Genomic DNA, 24,977 nt, shown 5'->3' with positions numbered 1-24,977 from the left:
CAGTCCCTCTCCTCTCCTCTCGCTGTAGCAGAGTGGGAGAATGCCAGAATGCAAACACTCGCTCCCCTTTGATGGCTGGGAGATCAGAGCAGGGGTAACATTCTACACGGCCAAGCTAAGGTCGGCGCTACCGCAGGACATCAAACTGAATTCATCTGTCGTTAGGCTTTACTAGATTGTGGAAGATCTATATTAAGTGCTTGATGTTTTTGTAGTATTTGTTTCTGTTCAAATCAAATGTTATTCGTCACATGCTTGGTAAACAACAGGTGTAGACTAACAGTGAAATGCTTACTTACAGGCCCTTTTCCAACAATGCAGAGTTAAAGATAAATATTAAATAGTGACACAAAGAATAAATACACAGTGAATAACGAATAACAATAACGAGTAAAAAATAACATGGCTATAAACAGGGAGTACCAGTACCGAGTCAATGTGCATGGGTACGAGGTAATTGAGATAGATGCAGTGAGCTCCAAAAGTATTTAGGCAGAGACATATTTTCTGTTGTTTGTTGTTTTGCCTCTGTACTCCAGCACTTTGAAATGATACAATGACTATGAGGTTAAAGTTCAGACTGTCAGCTTTCATTTGAGGGTATTTTCATCCGTATTGGGAGAACCGTTTAGAATTTACAGCACTTTTTGTACTTAATCCCCCCATTTTAGGGGACCAAAAGTATTGAGACAAATTCACTTACATGTGTATTAAAGTAGTCAAAGTGAAGTTTTTGGTCCCATATTCATAGCAGATAATGACTACATCAAGCTTGTGACTTCAAATTAGTTGGATGCATTTTCTGTTTGTTTTGGTTGTGTTTGAAATTATTTAGTGAAATTAATTGTAAAAAATGAATTGTGTCATTTTGGAGTCACTTTTATTGTAAATAAGAATCACTTCTACAGTAATGTGGATGATACCATAATTACGGATAATCCTGAATGAATCGTGAATAATGATGAGTGAGAAAGTTACAGAGGCATAAATATCATACCCCTAATCTGAAACACAACCAAAACAAACAGAAAATGCATCCAACAAATTGTGTGCTATGAATATGGGACCAAACACTTACGTTTCGACTACTTTAATAGACATATAAGTGAATTTGTCCCAATACTTTTGGTCCCCTAAAATTGGGGGTGCTGTAACAGTTCTAAACGGTTCACCCGATAATGATGAAAATACCCTCAAATTGAAGCTGTCAGTCTGCACTTTAACCTCATAGCCAAATCAAAGTGCTGGAATACAGAGCCAAAACAAACAATTGTCAGTGTCCCAATACTCTGGAGCTCACTGTATGTACATATAACTAGGAGTAAAGTCACTGTTATACAGAGACACATCACATTTCCTTTGGTGTGCAAAGTGTCACACAGTTTATGATGGGAGTGTGTATGAGTGCGTGTTTGATTTGAGGACTTGAGAGTTGTATGTTTTCCTTAGAGGGGGCCGGTTTTCTGCTCTCAAAGTTGGGTTCATGTAAATGAGTCTACTGCTAATTTTTATTGTTTATTTCACTTTTGTATATTATCTACCTCACTTGCTTTGGCAATGTTAACACATGTTTCCCATGCCAATAAAGCCCCTTGAATTGAATTGAATTGAATTGAGAGAGAGAGAGAGAGAGAGAGAGAGAGAGAGAGAGAGAGAGAGAGAGAGAGAGAGAGAGAGAGAGAGAGAGAGAGAGAGAGAGAGAGAGAGAGAGAGAGAGAGAGAGAGAGAGAGAGAGAGAGAGAGAGAGAGAGAGAGAGAGAGAGAGAGAGAGAGAGAGAGAGAGAGAGAGAGAGAGAGAGAGAGAGAGAGAGAGAGTAGCAAAAAGAAACTCAGTCACTCAGTCAGTGAGTGAGAAAGTAACGGTGTGTGAGAGAGAGAGAGTGCAGCAGCTGTGGCCTCCCACTAGCCGTTAGCAGTTAGCCTCAGTGTTAGTCTTGCTTAGGATGAAGGAGCGTTGTGCCGTGTGCCCCCTCCGCCACCAGGCTTGGCCACCATGCAGCAGCCCCCTGCCAGCCTCTCTCACCTTGCCTTCACCCTCTGTACCCTGCTGACTACTGCCCTGTGTCTGTGTGTCTGTTGACAGACGAGTCGTACCAGAAGCTGGCCATGGAGACCATGGAGGAGCTGGACTGGTGTCTGGACCAGCTGGAGACCATCCAGACCTACCGCTCCGTCAGCGACATGGCCTCCAACAAGGTAAGATTGACCTCAAAACTCCCTATGTCTTCAACCCTCTGCAGACCCATATCTCTATTACCAATACACTGACCTCCAAACTTGCAGCCGCTGCTGCTTTGCTCTGACGGAGCTGGCAACTAACTACTATATGTCACAATGTCCAATATCTCCAAGTCCAGTCATGGACTTAGTTTGTTAGGGATTTTGACTCTTGAGTGCATTTTGACTTTTGCATTTTCCCGTTGAATACGTGAGAACTGAAGTTGCTGGGTAGTTTTGTAAGTGTTCTGCTAGTTATTAATGTGCCAGCCAGGGGCCATGTCAGCAGTGTACCTGTACCATATGTACAGTCAGGGACCATCCATGGTCCCTCTTATGCTTAAACTTATACTCCAGAGTCTCCTTTGACTGTTGCATGCTCGTGCAAATCAGCTGCATTTAACTACTGTATTGCACTGTAATGTGCAATTTTCCATTGAAAAAAATTGCATTGCTCAAATATGTCCTGCACAATTTAATGCAATTTCAAGTTTACTCTTGTTAAATTCTGCAAACATAGGAAGAAAAGCTCATTACTGTTGTAGAAGCTGGACAACAGGATGTCACCGGTCCTGCATTGGGTCAAACAATACACTGGAGGGGAAGAGGTGTGTGTGTGTGTGTGTGTGTGTGTGTGTGTGTGTGTGTGTGTGTGTGTGTGTGTGTGTGTGTGTGTGTGTGTGTGTGTGTGTGTGTGTGTGTGTGTGTGTGTGTGTGTGTGTGTGTGTGTGTGTGTGTGTGTGTGTGTGTGTGTGTGTGCGAGATGCTGAAGACCCTTGCTCTGCTTGACTCTGTCTTCCTGTTTCCTTCCTGATACTCACTCAGATCAGACTACAATAGAGCTCCCAGAATGCCTTGGGGCAGGGTTAATGGTCCTGTTTATTTGACCGATTGCTTTCGTCATCAGGACACATGCAGGACAGAAGGGACTTTTTCCTAAATACAATGGAGGAGCTCACACACACACACACACACACACACACACACACACACACACACACACACACACACACACACACACACACACACACACACACACACACACACACACACACCATAGGGACTGACTGGCTAACTGAATCACTGACTGACAGGCAAAAGGACATAGAAAGTGATTGTGAGTCACTGGGCAAATTAGGTTTAGTCACTCGACAGACTCACTGAACAACGGACAGATTATTGATGGAAACTTCTTCACCTTGGTTGGAAAAAGGCCAAAAACAAGAAACCCATGTGGAGACAGACTGAGAAGCTAGCCCAGCCTAAACGGTCACATGGGCAGACTGAATGACTGGGTGGCAGACTGACTGATGGAGGAGTCACTGATGCCTGCTGACTCAAACTGTTCTGATTCAGTCTTAAGAATCTCCCCTATAACTCCCTATGCTGCCCTGAGGGCGATACTGGTTCAGCTTTCACAATTATTTTGGTCGTTGTGATGAGATAAGATAACATTAGACACGTATTAGATCAGTCCAACAAACAGTAGGGAGAGGTTATCTGAACAGTGAACACTGATCCCATTCGTTTAAACTGAGCAGTCTTTGAGCGTGGTTGAAACACTTGATCAAGATCATCTCCTGTATTTCTACTGTCCACTGATAAAAGTACACAACTTTCACAAAGTAGCATTGAGCATGATGCTGCATTCACTGTCATGAAGATAATAAACATGTCTTAGATAACAGTTTCAGATGAGGTTGGAGACGCAATTCTTGAAGATCTGACAGCATTTGAAACCTTAGTAAAGTGCGGGGAAAGTCTACAGACAAATTCCAGTAAAACATCCCCATGGTAAAGAGCATTGAACTTTGTCACTGTCTGTCTGGCCCTTTGACTCTCTGTCTGGCTCTCTGACTGTCTGTTTGTCTGGCCCTCTGACTGTATCAGTGTCTGTCTGTCTGGCCCTCTGACTGACTGTCTGTCTGTCTGTGTCTGTCTGTCTTCTGTCTGGCCCTCTTACTGTCTGTCTGTCTGTCTGTGTCTGTCTGTCTTCTGTCTGGCCCTCTGACTGTCTTTCTGTCTGGCCCTCTGACTGTCTGTCTGTCTGTCTGGCCCTCTGACTGTATCAGTGTCTGTCTGTCTGGCCCTCTGACTGTCTGTCTGTCTGGCCCTCTGATTTGATCAGATTGCCTGTAAGTGATATGCTCTTGCTCAAACTTGCAGCTTCTGTGTAGGAGTCAAGGACAATATCAAATTTGACTGTTCCTTTTCCCTCTCTGGGATTCAAACTATCACCTGGATTAGTTTGAACAGGTCAAATCAAGAGAACTAGGGTATCATACATTTTTCTACTGCTTCACATGGAAATCCATTGTTTGGACTAACAACAGAAATATCAGAGAGATCATATCATTGATAACAGTTTTATTGACAGTGTATAACATGTTACCCTGATGCTGGTTGCTGCAACACTAGGTTAGAGAACAGGCAGTAGACTGTCAGGGTGAGAGAGGCGGAACTACCAGAGAGGGGATGTGTGCGTTGAGCAGAAACACACTCAGGCACACACACCCAGCACCCAACTCAAAGTGAGTCAAGAGAGCTACGGCGTTTCCCAACCCTCCCCACGTCAGAGCCTGAGGCTTGGACCTTACTCATAGTCTCAGTACATACAGACTCTGCTTCCTGCGAGCCCAGACACTCTACAGGACTTAACCCAACCAAGCCGCTCACACACACAAGATGGGAGCCTGCTGCCTGGAAAAGAAAGAGAGAAAGTTAGGAAAACTTAACGGCTGGAGAAAGGTAAAATTATCTTGGATTCGATTAGTTGAAGATTTTTCCTAGTTTGAAGCTTTTAATGCACTTATTTATTTTGGAGAAAAAATCTATTAGTGTATTCTTCAAAAGTTATTCAAAAGTAATTTCTTGTGTCATGGGCAGTTGCTTTGGGGTTTTGCCAATGCTGCATGGTTTACTGAGTTTAGTTTTGTTTTATGCTGCTTCTAAGTCTCTGGGAAAACTTATTTGTCTGCCTGCAAGTCTTTCTAATGATATTTTGTGCATACCTTATGATATTTTATGCCTACCTTATGATATTTTGTGCATACCTTATGATATTTTATGCATACCTTATGATATTTTGTGCATACTTTATCTGGGATATTTTGTACGATTTTGAGAAGTACACCAAGGTAAATGGATTCAATGCTGGTTCTTTGTCTTGACTTCAGCGGAGTGCACCTCTGTGTAAAGCTGCAACAATCAAGGATGCTTTGTCTGAGTAAGGCTGTGCCCTGCAGATAGAGTCAAGCCTATGTGGCTCTCTCAGTCGAGTTTCTGTGCTATTGCTTTGAGAGTGCACTGATGAATTCTTATCAGTTCATTAAATTAGTTCAATATTATAGAAAGTAGACTTTTTGAGAGTCGTTGAGAGTTGACAGTCATTTGCGGCAGTTGGTTGAATGTATTTAAGGACATTGCTTTGTTGTTATTTTCTGGAACTTCTTCCACCATCTCGGTCAGAACAAACGGGATGTGTTAAAAGAGAATAACTAACTTTTTATTTCCGTTAATCTCTGACGCATCTGAAAGTGTCCAAACCAAGTTGTTAAGTTAATGTGGAAAGTGGCCTGGCTGATACAGTGCATTTGGAAAGTAGATTGATAAGGATTTTTTTTTCATGTAATCCATTTTACTACAAGGCTCTAACGTAACAAAATGTGGAAAAAGTCAAGGGGTTTGAATACTTTCCGAATGCACTGTAAGTGGTGTTTCCATGCCCTGCTGCATTGAGGGAGAGGAGACCGGGGGACAGGGTCTCTGTGCTGCAGTCAGTCAGTCACCAACCAACACCTTTATTTAGGTTTAGTTATGAATTGAGTTTGCAGTGAAAATTTGGAGCTCCTCCAAGCCATCTCACTCTCATACAAAGGCCTCTTCAAAGACAAAACTAGAATGCTTTTCTTTACTTCACAAAGTTGTGTGAAGCATCCTGTTGATTTCTAGATGGTGCTATAACATCCTGTTGATTTCTAGATGGTGCTTAAACATCCTGTTGATTTCTAGGTGGTGCTATAACATCCTGTTGATTTCTAGGTGGTGCTTAAACATCCTGTTGATTTCTAGGTGGTGCTATAACATCCTGTTGATTTCTAGATGGTGCTTAAACATCCTGTTGATTTCTAGATGGTGCTATAACATCCTGTTGATTTCTAGGTGGTGCTTAAACATCCTGTTGATTTCTAGGTGGTGCTATAACATCCTGTTGATTTCTAGGTGGTGCTTAAACATCCTGTTGATTTCTAGATGGTGCTATAACATCCTGTTGATTTCTAGGTGGTGCTATAACATCCTGTTGATTTCTAGATGGTGCTATAACATCCTGTTGATTTCTAGATGGTGCTTAAACATCCTGTTGATTTCTAGATGGTGCTATAACATCCTGTTGATTTCTAGATGGTGCTTAAACATCCTGTTGATTTCTAGGTGGTGCTTAAACATCCTGTTGATTTCTAGGTGGTGCTCTGTAGGTTTAGATAGAGCTGATCTCTCTGTAGGTTTAGATAGAGCTGATCTCTCTGTAGGTTTAGATAGAGCTGATCTCTCTGTAGGTTTAGATAGAGCTGATCTCTCTGTAGGTTTAGATAGAGCTGATCTCTCTCTGTAGGTTTAGATAGAGCTGATCTCTCTCTGAAGGTTTAGATAGAGCTGATCTCTCTGGAGGTTTAGATAGAGCTGATCTCTCTCTGTAGGTTTAGATAGAGCTGATCTCTCTCTGTAGGTTTAGATAGAGCTGATCTCTCTGTAGGTTTAGATAGAGCTGATCTCTCTCTGGAGGTTTAGATAGAGCTGATCTCTCTCTGGAGGTTTAGATAGAGCTGATCTCTCTCTGTAGGTTTAGGTAGAGCTGATCTCTCTCTGTAGGTTTAGATAGAGCTGATCTCTCTGGAGGTTTAGATAGAGCTGATCTCTCTCTGTAGGTTTAGATAGAGCTGATCTCTCTCTGTAGGTTTAGATAGAGCTGATCTCTCTGGAGGTTTAGATAGAGCTGATCTCTCTCTGGAGGTTTAGATAGAGCTGATCTCTCTCTGTAGGTTTAGGTAGAGCTGATCTCTCTCTGTAGGTTTAGATAGAGCTGATCTCTCTGGAGGTTTAGATAGAGCTGATCTCTCTGTAGGTTTAGATAGAGCTGATCTCTCTGTAGGTTTAGATAGAGCTGATCTCTCTCTGGAGGTTTAGATAGAGCTGATCTCTCTGTAGGTTTAGATAGAGCTGATCTCTCTGTAGGTTTAGATAGAGCTGATCTCTCTGTAGGTTTAGATAGAGCTGATCTCTCTGTAGGTTTAGATAGAGCTGATCTCTCTCTGTAGGTTTAGATAGAGCTGATCTCTCTGTAGGTTTAGATAGAGCTGATCTCGCTCTGTAGGTTTAGATAGAGCTGATCTCTCTGGAGGTTTAGATAGAGCTGCTGACCACAACTGAAATCTCTCTGAGGGGAACTGAAACACTTTGTGTCAAAGCGTTGAGTCACTTGCCTTTACTTCTCTTTTCTTTCTTTGTCTCTCTTTTACTCTTTAATCATCTATTTTCCTCTTTCTCTTTTGTCATGCAGTTTCTCAATTCCTCATACTTTCTTATTTGTGAGCTAACGATGGCACACCTATGTATACACACACAGTGCCATTCGCAGCCAGAGCCGGACTGTAGTGAGTCAGTTAGAGGAAGTGAGAGGTCGTGTGTATCCGGACTCTCTATGGGGTTGGTCTCTATCTGTAAACGTACTGCCCTCATCCCTGAAGAAACATATGTCATGGTCAATCTTACCCCATCATGACCACAGTGTAATCACTGTGTGTCATACGTTTACCAAGGCCGGGGAATCAAGCGCAACTAGATAAGATTACCTGGCACTGAAGTTGTGCGTGCTCAAGTTATATTATTACGGAACATTTGATAAAAACATGGAATTTTACTTTACAAATCCCCCATGTTGAGCAAGAGTCATATTTTACAGTCTATTCAGCTGCAGCCTGTCTGAGGACATAGTGCCCACTCGTGGCTGGAAGAGGAAATGAAATATAATTTTGAGTTTGGAGGTCCTCAATCAGTGGTGTTATTAACTCAAGTAATTTCAAAAGATGCCACAGTACATGCCTGCTTGTGTGTATGTATGTCTGTCTGTCTGTCTGCCGTTGGTGGGGAGAGAGGATGGGGAGAGAGGGAGGGGATAGAGAAAAGGTTACAAAGTGATCGAGAGAGTGAAAGAATGGAGGGCGGAAAAGCAGAGAGAGAGAGAGAGCTCCGGTGTCAGAGAGGCGAGCTCCGGTGTCAGAGAGGCGAGCTCCGGTGTCAGAGGCGAGCTCCGGTGTCAGAAAGGTGAGCTCCGGTGTCAGAAAGGTGAGCTCCGGTGTCAGAGAGGTGAGCTCCGGTGTCAGAGAGGTGAGCTCCACAGCAGGAGGAAAAATACTCTCCCTTCACCTCTGTCTTATCTGAATGAATCATCAACACTCAACTCATCCAATATTAACATTAAATCTCAATCTCATTCACAATCAGCTCATAGAGTTTCATTAAGATCACCACGGGTGGGGCATCCCTAAACAGATCAACACTGAAAGAGAGAGGAAGTAGGGAGAGATGCAGTGGGAATGTAACACACACAGAGGGCTGTAGTGTGTGTATGGGATATGGAGTGTGTGGTACAGAGAGGTGACAAATGCTGTGCAGCAGAGCTGAGTTCTGATGAGAGGAGATTGGATTGTTGTTGGTTGTTGTTTAGCTATAGTGTGTGTGTGTGTGTGTGTGTGTGTGTGTGTGTGTGTGTGTGTGTGTGTGTGTGTGTGTGTGTGTGTGTGTGTGTGTGTGTGTGTGTGTGTGTGTGTGTGTGTGTGTGTGTGTGTGTTAACTCTGCCTGGAGGCTACAGTCTAGCTCCTCCATCACTGAGACATCTCCCGCTGTTATATTTCTCATATTATTTACTATGTAGTTTTATATAAAGAGGGCTTCTTCTTCTCTTTTAATGTTTAACTCCGTTTCTCCACCCTCCTCCCTTTCTTGGTTTGCAGAGGAAGGATAATGTGAAAGCTTTAATCTCTCCCTCATCTTTCCCAACACACGTGTATTCTGCTCGATAGAAGGCTCCTGGTAAAGATTTGTTTACCGTTTCCTACAAACAAGCTCTTATATGAGAATTCTCAGTTTCACAATCATGGATATTCCTCTCCATCCTGGATAAAGGTTTCACAATGAGCATTAAGAAACCTTGCTAAGAGGAATTGATAGCTCATAGCTCTATTAACTGATGGCCTCCAGTCAGTCTCCTACCAGAGCAGGCAGCCCATTGAACATAGGAGAGGGAGAGGGAGAGGGAGAGGGAGAGGGAGAGAGAGTGAGAGTGAGTGAGTGAGTGAGTGAGTGAGTGAGTGAGTGAGTGAGTGAGTGAGTGAGTGAGTGAGTGAGTGAGTGAGTGAGTGAGTGAGTGAGTGAGTGAGTGAGTGAGTGAGTGAGTGAGTGAGTGAATGTTGATATCTGATATCAACCCAAATTGGTGAAGGATGCAATTATCTACCAATTTTTCTTCCTCTCACTCCGTCTCTTTGGTGTTTTCTCTCACTCCGTCTCTTTGGTGTTTTCTCTCTCTCCGTCTCTTTGGTGTTTTCTCTCTCTCTGTCTGGTGTTTTCTCTCACTCCGTCTCTTTGGTGTTTTCTCTCTCTCTGTCTGGTGTTTTCTCTCACTCCGTCTCTTTGGTGTTTTCTCTCACTCCGTCTCTTTGGTGTTTTCTCTCACTCCGTCTCTTTGGTGTTTTCTCTCACTCCGTCTCTTTGGTGTTTTCTCTCACTCCGTCTCTTTGGTGTTTTCTCTCACTCCGTCTCTTTGGAGTTTTCTCTCTCTCTGTCTGGTGTTTTCTCTCACTCCGTCTCTTTGGTGTTTTCTCTCACTTCGTCTCTTTGGTGTTTTCTCTCTCTCTCTGTCTGGTGTTTTCTCTCACTTCGTCTCTTTGGTGTTTTCTCTCGCTTCGTCTCTTTGGTGTTTTCTCTCTCTCTGTCTGGTGTTTTCTCTCACTCCGTCTCTTTGGTGTTTTCTCTCTCTCTGTCTGGTGTTTTCTCTCACTCCGTCTCTTTGGTGTTTTCTCTCGCTTCGTCTCTTTGGTGTTTTCTCTCACTCCGTCTCTTTGGTGTTTTCTCTCTCTCTGTCTGGTGTTTTCTCACTCCGTCTCTTTGGTGTTTTCTCTCGCTTCGTCTATTTGGTGTTTTCTCTCACTCCGTCTCTTTGGTGTTTTCTCTCTCTCTGTCTGGTGTTTTCTCTCACTCCGTCTCTTTGGTGTTTTCTCTCGCTCCGTCTCTTTGGTGTTTTCTCTCACTCCGTCTCTTTGGTGTTTTCTCTCTCTCTGTCTGGTGTTTTCTCTCACTCCGTGTCTTTGGTGTTTTCTCTCTCTCTGTCTGGTGTTTTCTCTCGCTTCGTCTCTTTGGTGTTTTCTCTCACTCCGTCTCTTTGGTGTTTTCTCTCACTCCGTCTCTTTGGTGTTTTCTCTCACTCCGTCTCTTTGGTGTTTTCTCTCACTCCGTCTCTTTGATGTTTTCTCTCACTCCGTCTCTTTGGTGTTTTCTCTCACTCCGTCTCTTTGGTGTTTTCTCTCACTCCGTCTCTTTGGTGTTTTCTCTCACTTCGTCTCTTTGGTGTTTTCTCTCACTCTGTCTCTTTGGTGTTTTCTCTCACTCCGTCTCTTTGGTGTTTTCTCTCACTCCGTCTCTTTGGTGTTTTCTCTCACTCCGTCTCTTTGGTGTTTTCTCTCACTTCGTCTCTTTGGTGTTTTCTCTCACTCCGTCTCTTTGGTGTTTTCTCTCACTCCGTCTCTTTGGTGTTTTCTCTCACTCCGTCTCTTTGGTGTTTTCTCTCGCCCTGAAAACCTCTAATACTAATATCGGCTGTAGATAATGAACAGCCACTGTGGCTCTGCTGACAAATGTCAGGCAATAGAAAGAGAGGAGGAGTGAGGGAGACAAATAAAGAAAGAGATGTACAGTATAAGACGTGCCGTTCCTTCTCATTTCTCCCATTACTGCTCAGTGACGCAGGCTTCTCCCACGATTCTCTCAGTACTCTATTAAAAATGGCTAAATGGCAGCACTAGTCTGTGATCCTCTGGCAGAGAGATCAAAGAGAGAGGCTTTCCTCATCCTTGCCTCTGTCAGGGAGGAGGGAAGTGGGTTATCTGCAGAGGAGAAGAGGGGAAGAGAGGAGAGAAGGATAGAAAAGAGGGAAGGGGGATCTTGTATCTCTGGTTCCCATTCCCACCCCTCCCCCACTGCCTGGTTGTGCTGCTCGGGGCTCTCCCCTCCACTCTGCTCCACTTTCTGTCAAATCATGTGTGCTATGTACAGTGTGTTGCTGAGGCTGACAGACTAGAAGTAGGGGAAAAGAGAGAGAGAAAGGAGACGGGAAACTGAGAGAGAGAGAGTATAGAGAAAGACGGAGGGGAGAGAGAGAAAGACAGGAGGAAAAAGTGGGGAAAGGGAGCGAAAGAGAGAGGGAGAGAGAGAGGAGGAGAGAGAGAGAAAGGGAGAGAGATAGAGCCAAGAGGAAAGGGAGAGAGAGAGAGAGAGGCAGGAGGAAAGAGAGAGAAAGGGGGAGAGAGGAAAGAGAGAGACAGGAGGAAAGAGAGAGAAAGGGAGAGAGAGCCAGAGAAAGAGAGGATAGACAGAGACAGGAGGAAAGACAAAGAAAGGGAGAGAGAGAGGATAGAGATACAGGAGGAAAGAGAGAGCGAAAGAGAGAATAGAGACAGGAGGAAAGAGAGAGGATAGAGACAAGAGGAAAGAGAGAGAGAGGATTGAGAGAGAGACAGGAGGAAAGAGGGAGAAAGGGAGAGACAGAGCCAGAGAAATAGAGGATAGACAGAGACAGAACGAAAGAGAGAGAAAGGGAGAGAGAGAGGATAGAGATAGAGGAGAAAAGAGAGAGAAATTGAAGGAAGAGAGACTTGGAGAGAGAGACTTATAGAGAAATCCAGGGAGAGAGAGAGCCAGGGAGAGAGAGAGACTTAGTGAGAGAGCCAGGGAGAGAGAGACTTAGTGAGAGAGCAAGGGAGAGAGAGACTTAGTGAGAGAGCCAGGGAGAGAGAACCAGGGAGAGAGAGCCAGGGAGAGAGAGAGCCAGGGAGTGAAACTTAGAGAGAGAGCCAGGGAGAGAGAGAGCCAGGGAGAGAGAGAGCCAGGGAGAGAGAGAGTCAGGGAGAGAGAGAGAGAAGAGAGCTGCAGCAGTTAGAGAGCAGTGGAGTGAGATTAATACAGTGGAGGAACCCCCCTCCAGTCAGATGAGCATCGCAGTGCTTTACCTTTTTTTCTCTCCTCCTCCTCTCTCCATCCCAGTATTTCTTCCCTCCTCCCCTTCTTGTCTATTATTCATCAGTGCTCAGAGCCCCCCTCAGCTCCAAATCTAGCTCATAGCTCCAGCTGCAGCACAGTTCTGTGGATCTCCTAGCCTAGGACGGAATCACTACCCCTGACTACAGCTACAGTCTGCTCCCTTCTCCTCTTTGGTATTGGTATTTGGTATCCTCTTACCTAGACATGGAGAGCCTCACTGAGACTTCTGCTGAGAGAGAGAGCGACCAGCCATCTTTAACTAGCTGTTCTATTATCCGTTGATCCAGAAAGCCAAGGGAGCAGAGAAGAGGAGAGAAGAGGAGGATTCTTTTTAGCACTAAAGGAATCCCGTTCATCTGCCTCTCTCTATTTTACCACGCTGGATTACAGTAGTTCTGCGGCTGTTGCTGCTGGCTCTCTGTCCTGTAGGGAGGGGAAAACGGGTTCCAAAATGCCTGAAGCTAACTACCTGCTGTCTGTGTCTTGGGGTTACATTAAGGTGTGTATTGTATTGTTAGCTGACGTAGCTCCTCAGGATAACATGCCATGACATTATATTTACCTTCTGGTTTTGGTGTTTGAGCTGTTATAGTAGTGTGGTGATGTTTTGGAGGGTGTAAAACTAAAGCTGTGTGGTTGTGTTCTATGCAGTGTGGTGGTTGTTTGGTCCTAGGTGGTCTGATCTTATGGAGCTGAGCTGAGGCTCCATCTTGGTTGCATCTTTGCAGAACACAATAGTGCTGTGGATGGGGCTAGGAATCTCTCTCTCTGACACACAGACGGTGCTACTGTTGCTGCAGTGGCGGTGCTTCCCTACAGCTGTGTTGTATGCATGGTTTTCTCATAGGCTGTATAATACACTGCAGATCTGCAGGTTTTCCTCTTGCAATATGAACCAGAAACCATGAATGTGATAATGACCAGATGGAATCTGCACTGCAGAATATTAACCTGGAGGGATTTGATTTGTTGATATGAAAACAATAAAACATTTATTTTCCAAATCCCTTTTGTACTGATTGTGTGTAATGTTTAGAGATTTGTTTAGAGATTTTGTTTGTTTGTATAAAGCTCGAATGAGCATACAGTAATCCCCAGTGACTGCTTTGCCACAGTATTCTCCTGCACCATAATGTCTTCCAGGTTTTCCAGTAGTATACAGGATGCTAACGTTTTCCCCCTCTCCTCTGTATCTTCTTTTCCAGTTCAAGAGAATGTTGAACCGGGAGCTGACACACCTCTCAGAGATGAGTCGCTCCGGTAACCAGGTGTCCGAGTTCATCTCCAACACCTTTATGGGTAAAGACCTGATCTCACACACACACACACACACACACACACACACACACACACACACACACACACACACACACACACACACACACACACACACACACACACACACACACACACACACACACACACACACACACACACACACACACACACACACACACACACACACACACACACACACACACACTCTAGGTAAATCCATTGCTTTTGATGTGTGACTGTTCCCACACACTTCTTATAGACTGATAAAGATCAATCATGCACACACAATCAATCGAACACACTTTCATACACCCACACTTGTACGCACAAATACTCATATCTTATATCTCACACATGTGTGTATACAGTATACCGCAGTGTGTGTGTGTGTGTGTGGGATTCTCCCTCCATTTTGTCTGAGTCTGGATGCTTGTTGCGGGGGTGTACTGTAAAACCCTGCACCATTACCTCTTGTTAGTATTCATCCATCACTCCCAAGGCCCATTAAAACAAAACCAGATAGGAAAAGCTCGAAGCTTTGAGGTAGTTGGCTGGCTACACACTTCTTAGTGAGGTGCCTCTGCTACTGGTTGATTGACAGGTGAGCTTGTTAGGCCACATCAGAGCCAGTGGATAGAGAGAGAGAGAGGGGGGGCTCCAGTCGTGACTCTCTGAGTGCATCCCAAATGGTACCCTATTCACTATATAGTGCACTACTGTTGATCAGAACCCTATGGGCTGGCCCTATGGACCCTGGTAAAAGTAGTGCACTACATAGGGAATAGGGGGCCATTTGGGACATAATATATGTGTGGGAGAGGAGGAAGGACAGAGGCAGGTAGAAGAACAGACAATATGGATGCCCGTGGCCTGCTATCTACCTGCGTATGTACTGTACCATGTGTGATGCACTGCCATCTGAATCTAGTCCCCTCTAGTCTCCCACTGCAGGGTCTGAGCTAGAAGATGGGGGAGAGAGATTGTGATAGGGAGGGGGGAGATGGAGAGAGATGGAGAGACTGGTATTACGCAGTAGAGGTGAGGTGGGGGTACGGTGGAATCCCCTCACAGATAACTGAGCCTCCCATTCGGTGACTCATATCCCTTTTAATGTATCTCTGTCTTTCTTCACCCCATCCCCCCTTCCTCTCTCCATCGCTCCATGCCTGAGGAAGTTAGTGCGTAGATCAGACACAGATGGGAGATGGGAGTTTCTATCACTCTACCGCTCTATAGTTCCCTGTGGGACCGAGCAGTAGGAGTGGTTTGCTGAAGCTGGTTGGCTACACATTAATATGGGAAAGAGATGCAGAGAAAGCATTAGGAAACAGACAGCTGATAGTTTGTCCTGAGCTGACCACTGACCATTGATTGGGATTATATTTCTAATTATGTTACAGCAATATCGAGCTCATTGTTTCTTTAGAAAAACAAGGCAAGGGGATAACATTGTTGACATTTATGGCTGCCATTTTCAAGTTTCCCTCTCTCCATTTCCCACCCAGATAGTTTTTGTATTGTAAGGTCATCCTAGGATGCCTTGTTGGAGAGAGAGTTGAACCCTTTATATGTGCGTGCATCCTATTGGGCAGCTCATCCCTATGGGACTGTGGGTTGGGGATGATGGTGTGTGTGTGAGGCCCATTCACGTGCAAGGGCTCCTCTCCTCCACAGCTGTTCATTCCACTCATCCCATAACACCCTGTCTGAACTGGCTCTTTCCGACTTGCTACCACGGTAACAGCCAGGCATAACTCATTAAGGGAATTTTAAAAGCCCAAATCCACCCACACACTCTCTCTCCATCTCTCTCTCTCCATCTCTCCATCTCTCTCTCTCTCTTTCTCTCTCTGGCATTTGGGTTTCACTGAGAGCATATAGAGCAGGCTGGAGGTAATTCAGAATTTCAGCAGAATAAAGGTGAGAGAAATGGAGAGAGAGAGAGAGAGAAGAGAGAGAGAGAGAGAGAGAGAGAGAGAGAGAGAGAGAGAGAGAGAGAGAGAGAGAGAGAGAGAGAGAGAGAGAGAGAGAGAGAGAGAGAGAGAGAGAGAGAGAGAGAGAGAGAGAGAGAGAGAGAGAGAGAGAGAGAGAGAGAGAGAGAGAGAGAGAGAGAGAGAGAGAGAGAGAGAGAGGAAAGAGAGGATACCTAGTCAGTTGTACAACTGAATGCATTCAACTGAAATGCATCTTCTACATTTAACCCAACCCCTGGAGAGGAGAGAGACATGACAGTCTAGTCTGGGCCTCAGGGAATCAAGGTCACATTAACACTCCACCTGCATAGAACATTTTGAATTGGCAAAACGACAGACAGACAGACAGACAGACAGACAGACAGACAGACAGACAGACAGACAGACAGACAGACAGACAGACAGACAGACAGACAGACAGACAGACAGACAGACAGACAGACAGACAGACAGACAGACAGACAGACAGACAGACAGACAGACAGACAGACAGACAGACAGACAGAAAGAAAGGCGTATGGCCACATGTCAAACAATACAGCTTCATCAGCAACACACTCTAATAAACACACACTCTAACCTTTATGGAGGAAGTGTCTGCTGTGTGCTTATAAAACCAGGTTACCTTTTTTATGTGAGGGTCCTTATAAAACCCATTAAAAAATGCTTTCTATTTCAATGGCCAAACCAACTGTCCCTTCCATTCATAGAGTTCTGGTCCATTGTGTGTGTAAGGGAATGGGAGAGTGGGTTCAGTGGCATGTCTGAGAAGCTAGTAGACATTGTCTCAGTGGTGATAATGATGGTGATAATGATGGTGATAATGAATTACTGTGCCAGTTTATTGCTCTTCCCCTGTTTCCCATGCATCACATGTTACAGCATGCTTAATCACCCATTTTCTATTATGACTGAAGGAGAGAGAGGGAGAGAGAGGGAGTGAGAGGGACAAAGGGAGAGAGAGAGGGAGAGAGAGAGAGGGAGAGATAGGGACAGAGGGAGATGGAGAGAGAGAGGGAGAGAGAGGGAGAGAGAGGGAGTGAGAGGGAGAAAGAGGGACAGAGGGAGAGGGAGAGAGAGGGAGTGAGAGGGAAAGAGAGGGACAGAGGGAGAGAGAGAGGGAGAGAGAGGGAGTGATAGAGGGAGAGAGAGAGGGATAGAGAGAGGGATAGAGAGGGAGAGGGAGAGAGAGGGAGAGGGAGTGAGAGAGAGAGAGAGAGAGAGGGGTAGAGTGACAGTGGTAATTGAATTACCCTCAGCGGAGAGAGACAGGTTAGTTCAGCTATGAGAGGCTTCACTGTCTACACAGCAGCACAGTTAGAGTTCATTGTAATGACATTACTAAACTGAATGGGCCATCAAACCTTCATCCTCTCTTCTCTCTGTGGTCTGTCAAACACAATGGCATGGAGTGTCCTAACCCAAAGAGATGTCCTCTCCCCCCTCAGACAAACAGAACGACATGGACATGCCATCTGTGACGCCCAAGGAGAAGGCTGGTCGGGAGAGGAAGAAGCAGCAACAGCTGATGACTCAGATCACTGGAGTGAAGAAGGTCTCTTATGGACCCTCCCTCTCCAACTCATCCATCTCACGTTTCGGGGTCAAGACGGACAAGGAGGACATGCTCTCCAAGGAACTGGAGGATCTGAATAAGTGGGGTCTGAACATCTTTACCGTGTCAGAGTACTCCGAACATAGACCTCTCACCTGTATCATGTACGCCATCTTCCAGGTAGGTTATAACTGGCTATACACTCCTACACACACACACACACACACACACACACACACACACACACACACACACACACACACACACACACACACACACACACACACACACATGCACACACACATGCACAGCTGCACCCACATATATGCATGCAATGCAGACACACACACACACACACACACACACACACACACACACACACACACACACACACACACACACACACACACACACAAACACACACACACAATATGGTACAGCTGTACATAGGTACTAAGTCATATCCTTGTGTCCCCTGCAGGAGAGAGACCTGCTGAAGACCTTTAAGATCCCGACAGAGACGTTTGTTGCGTACATGATGACCCTGGAGGACCACTACCATGGAGACGTGGCCTACCACAACAGCCTCCACGCGGCAGACGTGGCCCAGTCCACACACATCCTGCTCTCTACACCAGCCCTCGATGTAAGTTACCTAACCCCTAACCCCCACACCAGCCCTCGACCTAAGTTACCAAACCCCTAACCCCAGTCCACACACATCCTGCTCTCTACACCAGCCCTCGATGTAAGTTACCTAACCCCTAACCCCCACACCAGCCCTCGACCTAAGTTACCAAACCCCTAACCCCAGTCCACACACATCCTGCTCTCTACACCAGCCCTCAACGTAAGTGGCTGACACTAGACTTTTCTTTTCTTCACACATCCCCCACACCCTACCATTACCTCACCCTTATACCACACCCTACCATTACCTCACCCTTATACCACACCCTACCATTACCTCACCCTTTTACCACACCCTAACATTACCTCACCCGTATACCACACCCTACCATTACCTCACCCGTATACCACATCCTACCATTACCTCACCCTTTTACCACACCCTACCATTACCTCACCCTTATACCACACCCTACCATTACCTCACCCTTTTACCACACCCTAACATTACCTCACCCGTATACCACACCCTACCATTACCTCACCCTTTTACCACACCCTAACATTACCTCACCCGTATACCACACCCTAACATTACCTCACCCGTATACCACACCCTACCATTACCTCACCCTTTTACCACACCCTAACATTACCTCACCCGTATACCACACCCTACCATTACCTCACCCGTATACCACATCCTACCATTACCTCACCCTTTTACCACACCCTACCATTACCTCACCCTTATACCACACCCTACCATTACCTCACCCTTATACCACACCCTACCAATACCTCACCCTTATACCACACCCTACCATTACCTCACCCTTATACCACACCCTACCATTACCTCACCCTTATACCACACCCTACCAATACCTCACCCTTATACCACATCCTACCATTACCTCACCCTTTTACCACACCCTACCATTACCTCACCCTTATACCACACCCTACCATTACCTCACCCTTATCCCACACACAACCATTACCTCACCCATATACCACGCCCTACCATTGCCTGACCCTTATCCCACATCCAACCATTACCTCACCCTTATCCCACACCCAACCATTACCTCACCCTTATCCCACACCCTACCATTACCTCACCCTTATCCCACACCCAACCATTACCTCACCCTTATCCCACACCCTACCATTACCTCACCCTTATCACACACCCAACCATTACCTCACCCTTATCCCACACCCAACCATTACCTCACCCTTATCCCACACCCAACCATTACCTCACCCTTATCCCACACCCTACCATTACCTCACCCGTATCCCACACCATACCATTACCTCACCCTTATCCCACACCCAACCATTACCTCACCCTTATCCCACACCCTACCATTACCTCACCCTTATCCCACACCCAACCATTACCTCACCCTTATCCCACACCCATCTGAGCTAATAGAACTCCACCTTAGTGCACTGTCCTTACTCTCACCCCAACCCTTGAATCTTATGGTACTGTAAGTCTTCCCCAGGGTTTTCAATCGCATTCTCCGTAAGTCATCTTCCCTCAGTCTTTAGACGGAAACCAAAAGTTATCCCCTATTCCTCCCTCTCTCCTTGCCCCCCTCCCTCCCTCACCCCATTCTGTTTGTTCTCACAGCTCCATTCTCTGTGGTTCTATATATATACAGTGGAACCTCATCAATGACGTAGTCTAACAGCGTGACCCAGCTCTCAGCATGTCACCAGCTGCTCTCCTCCGTTTTTACAGTCCCCCCATCCGTCCCTCCATCCTTCCATCATGTTTATAGCCCTGCTCTTACAGCCAGTGTCAAACCGCTATGTATGGGTGCCTATAGAGAGACAGAGACATGGTTAGCATAAGATAGTCATTTCGCTAATGTAGGCCAGCACTCATCTAGCTCTGACTAGTGTTTACACTATGTTGGCTGTTAGCGATAGCAACCCTAGCCATGGGAATCAATGGGAGTGGGCTGCACTGGGATTAGTTGTTCCCTGTAGCTGTTCTGGTCTTTGACTGTTTCTCTTGAGAAATTCTTAACCCTGGACCCTCTCTCTCACATAGGCGGTCTTCAGCGATCTAGAGATCTTGGCGGCCATCTTTGCTGCAGCAATCCATGATGTGGACCACCCGGGGGTGTCCAACCAGTTCCTCATCAATACCAGTGAGTCTTTCTCTTACACCTGTTACTGTTATGTGAATAATGTATAGAATAAATATATGAGAATTATCTATAGATACTGTATAGATATCCATATTCATCAACTGTGTTGAACAAGTGACTGATTCATTGTCTGTTGTCTCCCTCAGACTCTGAGCTAGCCCTGATGTACAACGATGAGTCCGTGTTAGAGAACCACCATCTAGCTGTGGGCTTCAAGCTGCTGCAGGAGGACAACTGTGACATCTTCCAGAGCCTGACCAAGAAGCAGAGGCAGAGTCTGAGGAAGATGGTCATCGAAATGGTTCTGGCCACTGACATGTCCAAGCACATGAGTCTGTTAGCTGACCTGAAGACCATGGTGGAGACCAAGAAGGTGACCAGCTCTGGGGTCCTGCTGCTGGACAACTACACCGACAGAATACAGGTGGGTTTATCTTCATCATCATCATCTAGACTTAGTAACATGGTTTGGATTGTGGTATGACCTCTGCTCCTTCACTCCATTTTCACCTGTCTCCTCCTGCTCTCTTCTTCAAACCTGTTCATTCATTCTCTAGCCGTCTTTCTTCATCTCTCTTTCTCTCCTACCACTCCATATCACTCTCACCTTCTTCTCTCCCTCCCTCTCTCCATCAGGTGCTGAGGAACATGGTTCACTGTGCTGACCTGAGTAACCCTACCAAGTCTCTGGAGCTGTACCGTCAGTGGACCGACCGCATCATGGAGGAGTTCTTCCACCAGGGAGACAGGGAGAGGGAGAGAGGCATGGAGATCAGCCCCATGTGTGACAAACACACTGCCTCAGTAGAGAAAAGCCAGGTATGATACTGGACATACAGAGACACACATATATACACACACACACACACATACACACTCTGACTCCTGACTCACCACTGTTCCCTTTCCCTCCCTCTCTCCAGGTGGGTTTCATAGACTACATCGTCCACCCTCTGTGGGAGACGTGGGCTGACCTGGTGCACCCTGACGCTCAGGACATCCTGGACACTCTGGAGGACAACAGGAACTGGTACCAGAGCATGATTCCCCAGAGCCCCTCTCCTCCCTGGGCCACGGAGCAGCGGGAGCAGGGTGGAGGTGAAGGGGGCCAGGCGGGAGACAAGTTCCAGTTTGAACTCACCCTGGAGGAGGAGGACTCTGAGGGTACAGAGAAAGATGAACAGAGCCAGGGGGATGAGGAGGAGGAAGAGGATGTTTTGGGGGAGTCGTCTCGGTCTCCGGTTGACTACTTTGACTGTCAGGACCCCGAGGAATCCATGGAGCCCACGTCATCCATAGCGATAATTACCCAAGATGCATCACCCACAGACACTTAATGGGCTCTGCTGCACCGCAATGGTGGTTGGTTTAATGTTTTAAACAGGAGAAATCCTGCAGCTGTGCTTTTTAACAAGCCCACGGGGGTCTTAGTTTGAGCTCGCATGGGGCGTCAGTTTCAACCCCCCCATCCTTGCACTTGCGTTAGGAGCCGGCAACAGAGGGACAGTTTCAGTGGGGCGGCTACGGAGTTCTCAGGAAAAATGCTGCGAACATTTTGGGCCTGAAGGACGGAAAGTCCTCTGAGGAAATTAAATGAAGGACTTGGGCCAATCTGGGAAATGGTTGTTTTTCCATCCCGACTGGCATCTGAAATGTCGACACTACTACTGAGAGAAGTTTTGTACCTTGTGACTTTTTTACTGAAATGGGATGTCATGAGGTAGCTTATGATCTACTGATTGATGGACATGAGTTTATATAGAGAGAAAAAAATATGGTCACTTTTTTCTTGTATCATTTGTCAGAGGACTTTTGTGTGCCTTTTTACTATTATCTTTTGAATTGTTTTTTTAATTTATTGAACACACTTTAGTATGAATGTTTTTTTTTGTTTCGTTTTTTCGAAAGCTCAAGAGCAAAATCCTTTTATATCTCAGACAAAGAGAACGGTCTTCCTACTAGTATTGGGCAATAGAAGAAATCCTAACTAACTTAGACAAACAATTCCTGGACATACTCATCAAATGCTAAAAACATGTTTTCCCATAATAAGAAATACACATTCTGTCATCTTAATCCATGTACAAAATCTATGTTTCTATATGAAAATGAAATGTACACAATGTACACATTCGTGTTACATGTCTAGATTGTCAGACCTCACTGTAGACAAATGGTAGGCAGATAGATGTTCACTCTAACTCCAGAAAACAGTTACACAACATTCTGACATCTAACCTGCTTCCCCACAATCTCCCTCATGGATCAAATCCTGATATCGTTCAGACTCCAAACAAATGTCAACATCATAGACAGAAATAGCACTTGGCAGCCAAAGCAAAGTTTCTTATCACATGCAGTTGGAAGGCTATTTCCAGCTTCCTCTCGAGGTATCCTGCTGTTGTCTATTACTCCTACTAGACCAAAGATTCCAGAACCTAACTGGTTCTGATAATGTAACAATATAACTAAGGGAGGACCCCCTGTCCCTGTAGAATCAGGACCGGTCCAGATGATGAAAGGTGGCCGGGCGGCTGCATGTCTAGAAGTCAGCTGCACTATAATTATTCACATGGTTTATACAGTTCAGCTATTTATTCATCCACCTAATAAAAGGGAATGAAGTTCTGCTACTACCCATTGACCTTAATCTTCCCTTCCCACTAACTGTATCACATTTCCTGGCCGGACGGGAAGTTTATCAGGATTTGGTCCGTTAGATTTAATCCTCAGATTAGATTCGGCACGTAGAAACTGTCGAATGTCTGCTGCAAACCCCAAACCCGAGGTGAAAAATACTTATTGTTGAGAACAAGAGGATGATGACCCACAGTAGTAGGTTATCTAGAGATGATGTGACAGAGACACCAAACCAAAGGGCCCCGGACAGTGTAGTTCACTGTCACTGTGGGTCAGCATTAAGACCGTCAACCCCAGGCGGTCTGCAAGGCAGATTGTCCCTTACAGGCCTCCATGGCTGGTTTTCATGACGGCCTATTCAGCATCTATGACCTATTCTCCATTATTCACTTCGGTTTACTGACATACTCAAAGGTACTTCAACTACCTTATTGTCTATAACCTCACTCACTCCAGCAGGCTTACATGGTAATCGTGTGTTGTGTTGTGTGTGTGTGTGTGTGTGTGTGTGTGTGTGTGTGTGTGTGTGTGTGTGTGTGTGTGTGTGTGTGTGTGTGTGTGTGTGTGTGTGTGTGTGTGTGTGTGTGTGTGTGTCATAAAATATGAGTGTGAGAGTACGTGTGTGTATGCATGTTAGTCTTTGTCACCTAGGCTCAACATGACTCCTCTTATTGTCTGTCACTAGAGCTCAAGCTGGTCCTTTGCTGTTTATAACAGTGTATTCATTACATTCAGTTGTACTGTACATAAGAATACTGTTTCAGTCAGTGTAAATCTATTTTAATTTATATGCACTTGCATTACCTGGAAGGGGTGGTGTCTAACATGTACAGGGCTCTGCGTCGGAGTCTTTTTATATCCTCTATTTGTTTTTTTTATTATATAATAAGTCAATATATATTCGCACAAATGTTTGAGTGCCCTGAGCAGCAGCTAAAGAGACATATTCACAACCTGTAGGTTTACCACGCATAGAGGACATGTTAAACAACAGAGGCCTGGGTATAGCTATGATAAGCTGTGGAGAAGCTTTGATACTGTAGTCTGTCACTAGTCCACACCGAGACGTTCTCCTCTCAGCAGCTTCTAGTAGTGACTAATCCATGCTCCTCTGTGCAACAGTTTCAATGCAGATTGCTGATTTGGGGTTCAGATCCACTGGTTCGACAGAATTAAGGAATAACAACAGACAGACAGAGTGTCTGCTCCTTTACACGTCCTTCCATGTAAAGTAGTTCAAGGGGATTATTGGTGGCATGCTACAATATCTCTGAGCTGAACGTGATGAATCGTTACAAAAATGTGATCTTCTTGTAATTGATTGTGCTATTGTGAACTATTTTGATTTGACCAAAACGTGTTAGCAGTTTTGAAATTCAAATTTGTCACCAGTATAACATTGTTAATCTATGTTAAACATTTTGGTCCGAGTTGTGTCCAAATGGTTAGCCACGCTTGGCACTATCTGCATGAGAGATGTTTTTTTTTTTTTTTTTTTTTTTTTTTACATGTCTTTTGAATACCTACCTAACGCGTTACAGTCGCAGCGGACATATTAAATGTTTCACACAATGTATGGTATAATATTGTATATTGTGTTAAAATATCAGAAAATACTTTTTCTATGAAGTGATTAAAAAATAAAGCATGAATATCTTTGTCTCTGTGTCCTTATTTCACAGTGCTAGCAGCAGCTCAACCATCACACTGGATATGTTTTAATGTGGCGAGACAAGCACTCACTGTGACATCCCCCCTAACAGACAGTCTGGTGCTAACATGACATAAGGCCCACAGTGACACACTAGCTGTAGGAAACCAGGCACTTCTCTTCATTTGCCATGGTCCAAAGTAGAGGTCGACCGATTAATCGGAATGGCCGATTAATTAGGGCCGATTTCAAGTTTTCATAACACTCGGAAATCGGTATTTTTGAACACCGATTTGGCCGTTTTTTTGTTTTGTTTTTTTTACACCTTTATTTAATCTTTATTTAATGAGGCAAGTCAGTTAAGAACACATTCTTATTTTCAATGACGGCCTAGGAACGGTGGGTTAACTGCCTCGTTCAGGGGCAGAACGACAGATTTTTACCTTGTCAGCTCGGGGGGTTCAATCTTGCAACCTTACAGTTAACTAGTCCAACGCTCTAACCACCTGATTACATTGCACTCCACGAGGAGCCTGCCTGTTACGTGAAT

General features: G+C 45.2%; 1 protein-coding gene across 5 annotated transcripts; it reads left to right on the top strand.

Annotated features, from left to right (window-relative positions):
• On the top strand, positions 1-24,435 carry LOC120055003 (cAMP-specific 3',5'-cyclic phosphodiesterase 4B-like). Of its 5 annotated transcripts, XM_039002823.1 has the most exons (9): positions 7-120; positions 2,084-2,196; positions 13,735-13,828; positions 17,229-17,515; positions 17,817-17,981; positions 20,037-20,136; positions 20,283-20,560; positions 20,773-20,955; positions 21,060-24,435. In XM_039002823.1, exons 2-9 carry the CDS (start codon positions 2,107-2,109, stop codon positions 21,471-21,473), a joined length of 1,611 nt encoding a protein of 536 aa, XP_038858751.1. In that variant the 5' UTR covers positions 7-120; positions 2,084-2,106; the 3' UTR covers positions 21,474-24,435. The 5 variants fall into 5 exon arrangements, with proteins under 5 accessions (XP_038858750.1, XP_038858751.1, XP_038858752.1 ...); XM_039002822.1 differs by lacking the exon at positions 13,735-13,828 and having other exon boundaries at positions 1-120; XM_039002824.1 differs by lacking the exon at positions 7-120 and having other exon boundaries at positions 1,825-2,196.
• Positions 24,436-24,977: the final 542 nt, after the last annotated feature.

The sequence above is a fragment of the Salvelinus namaycush genome, chromosome 10 (genome assembly GCF_016432855.1).
Source record: "Salvelinus namaycush isolate Seneca chromosome 10, SaNama_1.0, whole genome shotgun sequence".
Classification (NCBI taxonomy): domain Eukaryota; kingdom Metazoa; phylum Chordata; class Actinopteri; order Salmoniformes; family Salmonidae; genus Salvelinus; species Salvelinus namaycush.
This window is presented reverse-complemented; position numbering and strand designations above follow the sequence as displayed.

Bases quoted from the DNA above. Each gene is read 5' to 3' on its own strand.
- LOC120055003 (XM_039002822.1), top strand. From the start codon at position 41: ATGCCAGAATGCAAACACTCGCTCCCCTTTGATGGCTGGGAGATCAGA. The intron at 2,197-17,228 runs GTAAGATTGACC...CTCCCCCCTCAG, and splicing joins GCGACATGGCCTCCAACAAG to ACAAACAGAACGACATGGAC. The intron at 17,982-20,036 runs GTAAGTTACCTA...TCTCTCACATAG, and splicing joins TCTCTACACCAGCCCTCGAT to GCGGTCTTCAGCGATCTAGA.